Here is a 5,346-nt window from a genome sequence, read left to right as displayed (position 1 = left end):
GCTTCGGTTTATCGGTGGAGACAGAGTACTATAAAAATCCTAGATACATACAAAAGAGATTTAACCCACTTATAAGTTTTATTGGGCTAGAATGCGGATTTTACTAAATAAGTTTCGATGATCAAAGTTATACATGAGTATTGAAACATTACAGTTATGTGTGGGATCCACTATAAGAAATCCTTCATAAATATATATTAGTTTCGGTAATCAATGTACAAAGTATCATTTAGTTTAGTGGTATAAATGTTGGTGTTTATATCACAGTAACCCAGGTTCGAGCCACATACTTGACATTTTTTCATACTTTTTTAAAAATGGGGCCCACTTACCTGCTGACGTGTCGCATCAGGAGCGATGAAACTGGCTCATTATAATGTAGATTCCATCACATTTAAAATGAAGATATTATATTTTACAAATTTGACAAATAATAATATGCAAATTAAAAATAGATTTTTTATTTTCTTTGTGGAAATAAAATTTTCCACAAAAAATTAATATAAATATGGTGTAAAATCTCTATAATATTATTTGAGAAGTCAGTTTCCTACGTGTCGTGCTCACGTTAATTTTTATGATGATTATTTACATAGGTACCCTTAATGAATCAAAAATATTAAATTTAAATAGTATTATTAATTTTTTATTTAGTTTCCTTTCTATTTTTTCCAAATAACATATATAATAAAAAGAAAAAATTTATAAAGTTTAAAAACAAACTTAAAAACAAAAATATATGTTTATATAATATGATTTCATTAAAAAAGAAAGTTCACAAAATAGTAATATTCCGTCTAAAACATAGTTTACCATAAAAATATACTTTCAAAGTAATAAAGATACTTTCTTTATATTTATATTTTTTCTTAGATGAAAACAAAGAAATATATTTTTATATAATGTGATTTCATAAAAAAAAAGTTCACAAAAATAATCTTGATATTAAAAAAATAAATATGATTCGTTTAAACCATACTTTATACAATATAAAAGTTCACAAAAATAATCTTGATATCCCTTATATCTATATATTCTCTAAGATGATTACATAAAATAATTAAATAACATAAACCGCTATATTTTTAGTTTACTAAAATTAATTTAATAATTATTATTGAACTGTTTTTTCATAATATTTAGCTGACTATAAATTTTTTTAAGAACAATATTTACCTCACTATAATATCTTACAATTACAGTAAAAAATACCTATAAATTATATTTTAATTATATAATATAATTTCACAAAACAATCACAATTTTAGTGCTGATTTTTAAGAGATATTAAAAATGGACCTAAAAATATTTTTTTATGATAAGTATATTTTGATCAAATAATTACAAAATCTTTTTAAATAGCATATACTTTTAATGAGGTATATATATAATATTTTATCATTATTAAAAATATTTTTTCTTAATATTTAGTTTCTTTTTAATTTTATGTTTTCTTTATGTTTGTGGAACTTAATATACTCATAATCAAAATACCTAAGCAAATATGTATTCTCATTTTTGAGATTATTGAAAATAATTTTCAATTTACCTTTCAATAAATATAAGGCATACAATTATTTAGAAGTTATAAAATATTTTAATTACAGTAAATATTGATATTCGTTCATATTAAAAACAATTATTGGCTATACATAATTTCCTATTGATCATCTCTTATTTTCTAATATTTTTTTAAAAATCAAAATATAATTTTGATAAATATTATGAAAATACATGCACATTTAAGTGAGAAATAAAACTAATTTTATTTGACTTAATTAGAATCAAAATAATGATATTTAAGTTTGAATTCGAAAGAGTATATGTAACTCAACATACTCACAACATGAGTGAACTGACTAATCTAATTTATATCCAAAATAAAAAATGGAGACATAATATAATATTATTAATATAATATATCCAAAATCATATGTCTAATTAAAATAATATAATATTATTAATATAAATTATACATATAAATTATGAATTGATTCAAAACCAAAATTAAATATCAATTAACTATTATATATTAATTTTACAAAGATTTATGCACAAGAGAATCACCTAGTAATAAGTTACTAGATATGACATCCAATTAACAAATTCATATATCAAACCAAATCCATGATATCTAAAGTGGGTATTTGTTAGTTTTTATACTTATCCAAATTTTGAATTTTACAAAATTTTCAAGAAACTCAATTTAAATCTCCTTTTCTCATCGAGACCAACTACAATTTTGACATGTGGTTGGTTACGCTATATGTCTTTGCCCGGAAACTTACCGAAACTAGTATAAAATAATTTCGTCAAAATGATTTGCAACAATCATTTTCTTCTGTTGTAGATTTTGGAGCGCCATCACCGTTGCAGAAGTTAATCACATGTCTTAACCTTCTGCTGTATGAATGTAAATTGTTTTCTATAATGGCAAGCACCTTAATATAGAGAAAAAAATGAGAGCCATAAGTCAAACAATTATGATATAAAACATTACGTTATAGTTTCTACCAAGTCAAACGTAAAAGGCGTAAAAAGGCTTCTCCAACGTTAAATTGAAGTGAATATCTAATAATTTCGTAAAGAGAAGAAAAATACAAAATTAAGAGAGAATACCCATAAGTTCTTAATTAATTCTCTGCACGATATTCATAAAAAAAAATTTTCTCCACATGGCAGCATCTAATTAGTTTAACTATTTAATTTTAGTTAAAATTTAATTATTTATTTACAATATCTTAAAGTAATAATATTTTGATGTTAGTAACCTCCTTTTAAGAACCCATGCGATAATGTTGCTCTTATGGAGCTTTATAATAAATGTATGTACCATGGCAAAGATGAACCAAACATCATTACTATCAAGTTTCCATCACATTTAAAATGAAGATATTATATTTGACCAATTTGACAAATAATAATATGAAAATTCAAAATAGATTTTTTATTTTCTTTGTGTAAATTAAATTTACTACAAAAGATTAATATAAATTTGGTGTAAAATAATAAGTTACTAGATATGACATTCAATTAACAAAACAAACATGCAATCGTCACCGTGAACACTGTGAGTTAGTGTATTTGTTGGAACTCGTTTTTGACAAAGTGGTGTGGACCCATTTTCTGATGGGTTTTTCGACGGAAACGTCTGTCGGAAGGACCGGAATTTGGGCACGATGTAATCGTCACCGTGAACACTGTGAGTTAGTGTATTTGTTAGTCAAAAATGGAGGTCCAAAGTAAGTGACATGAAAAGCTTATAGAGCTATATATTTGGTTAAATATAAAATTTAACAAATATTTCACTTTGGATATGTGGGGTTTGAATTTAGAATTAATAAGTTAATTAGACTTAATGTCAACTAATCTATTTAAAATTTTATTCATAAAATATTTTGATATTTGGTTAAATATAAAGTATAAACTCAATTAAGTATATTGTTGGTTTTGATTTGGTCAATACAAACATTATGACTTAATTTGCTAACGTCTAGAATCTTTACTCATGTAAATCAAATTTCCTTTATTGCGAGGATTATGACGTTAGTGTCTCCATAAATGACATAACGTGTTCATGTTTTTTGAAGTTATAAAAGGAGCACTTGTGTTAACTTGTTCATACATAGAAAAAACAAATCAATCCCTCATATTTTTTTTTTCTCTTTGATATTTCTTTTGAGTCTGAGAGTATACACAAAACTAGTTTCGCCAGACTTCTGATAGAGTGACGTAAATCAGAAGATTTTTTTGCAGTTGTATCATCCTTTTCTTAATCATTGGTATAATTTTATCAATTTTATTCTTTACAATATTCAGTTCTCCGTAGTTTATATAATACAGTTCTATCAGTCTTAACTCAAAATACGTCCCGTAGTGTGACGGTTCGATAACGTAATGAGTTAAGACTGATAGAACTGTATTGTATAAACTACGGAGAACTGAATATTGTGAAGAATAAAATTGATAAAATTATACCAATGATTAAGAAAAGGATGATACAACTGCAAAAAATCTTCTGATTTGCGTCACTTTATCAGAAGCCTGGGGAAACTAGTTTTGTGTATGCTCTCAGTAGTTTATATAATACAGTTCTATCATGTGTGCATTGATAAGGACATGTTTTCCCCTTATCAAAAATGCAATGGTGAGGAGCGACTCTTAATGGGTAACACTGGCTCCTCCAAGATTGAAGGCAAAAGTGAAGTGAAGCTTCATATGACCTCAGGAAAAGAGATAACTTTTAAGAATGTGAAGCATGTACCAGATATGCGGAAGAATCTGATTTCCGGTTCACTTTTGAGCAAAGCTGGATTTGCTATAACTTTTGATTCTGATAAGGTTGTACTCAAGAAACATGGGGTTTACATGGGAAAGGGGTTTGTTCAAGGTGGACTTGTCAAAATGTGTGTTAAGACAGTCTTACCTTAAAATATGTAAGGGATGTTTTTCATTTGTTTTCTCATTTCAATTCAATAAAGAATAATGCAGTTTTTTCTTATTTGATTGAATTTTTCAACAATTGTTTGTTCATGGAAAAACATTGTGTATGAAAAAAAAAACCAAATGTATAAAGAAAAAAATCCCCATCCTCTCTTGGAGAGAAAATGAACCTTTTTTGAATTAAATCACATAAATTTGTGTGCTTTAAAGTATGTTCAAAATACGAAACTTGGAAAATATAATTTCTAAGTTAATTCAGAAAATGTGGGGGTAAGTAAATTTTACCACACAAGTATTTCAGTTAATAAATACTGAAAAGCTATAACTATAGTACTGAGTTATGTACTTACAAGTTATGGGCTGCTTCCAACAATTGTTCTCGACTAAACTCAAGAGATTTGATAGACAATGGATTTGACCCATTTTCATCCATAATTTATAGGTTGTTTTACTAATAATTATATTATTATAGAATCTATTTATTCTATTTAGTCCTTATGATTTATTCTTAACCATAACTCCGACTGAATTTACACTGGGGACAGTGTAGTTTAAGTCTGAGGGAGGTTTACTGATATTTATTTACTTATTAGTCTTATTAAAATTATTTTCAAATTAAGTTATTATTGAGTCAAGAAAGGGATTATGAACTTATAGATTTTGCTAGATATCTTACCACACTTTAGCACCATTCTAGACTTATTGATTGCAGATAGTACTAAAGATACTAAAGTGGATCAACCTGTCAACTATCCACTCTTGCTAAGATTGTTTTGAAGGAACCAAAGCTGACCTCTAACACTAAACCTGACACAACTGCTTGTCTTGGGGCTTGGTATATATGGGATCGGATTCTTCAAACAAGTCTGGAAGGTAAAGCCTTGTGTATATAGATTTATCACC

General features: G+C 26.5%; 1 protein-coding gene across 1 annotated transcript in view; it reads left to right on the top strand.

The window, feature by feature from the left end:
- Positions 1-4,164: 4,164 nt before the first annotated feature.
- Positions 4,165-5,346, top strand: part of LOC106323654 (myosin-binding protein 2-like) — a 14,928-nt gene continuing 13,746 nt past the window's right edge. The window contains 1 exon segment of the mRNA XM_013761742.1: positions 4,165-4,390. Coding sequence (XP_013617196.1) covers positions 4,165-4,390 — 226 coding nt within the window.

Source organism: Brassica oleracea, chromosome C2, assembly GCF_000695525.1.
Source record: "Brassica oleracea var. oleracea cultivar TO1000 chromosome C2, BOL, whole genome shotgun sequence".
NCBI classification, from domain to species: domain Eukaryota; kingdom Viridiplantae; phylum Streptophyta; class Magnoliopsida; order Brassicales; family Brassicaceae; genus Brassica; species Brassica oleracea.
Note: the sequence above shows the minus strand (reverse complement) of the source record. Positions and strands in the feature narration are given on the sequence as shown.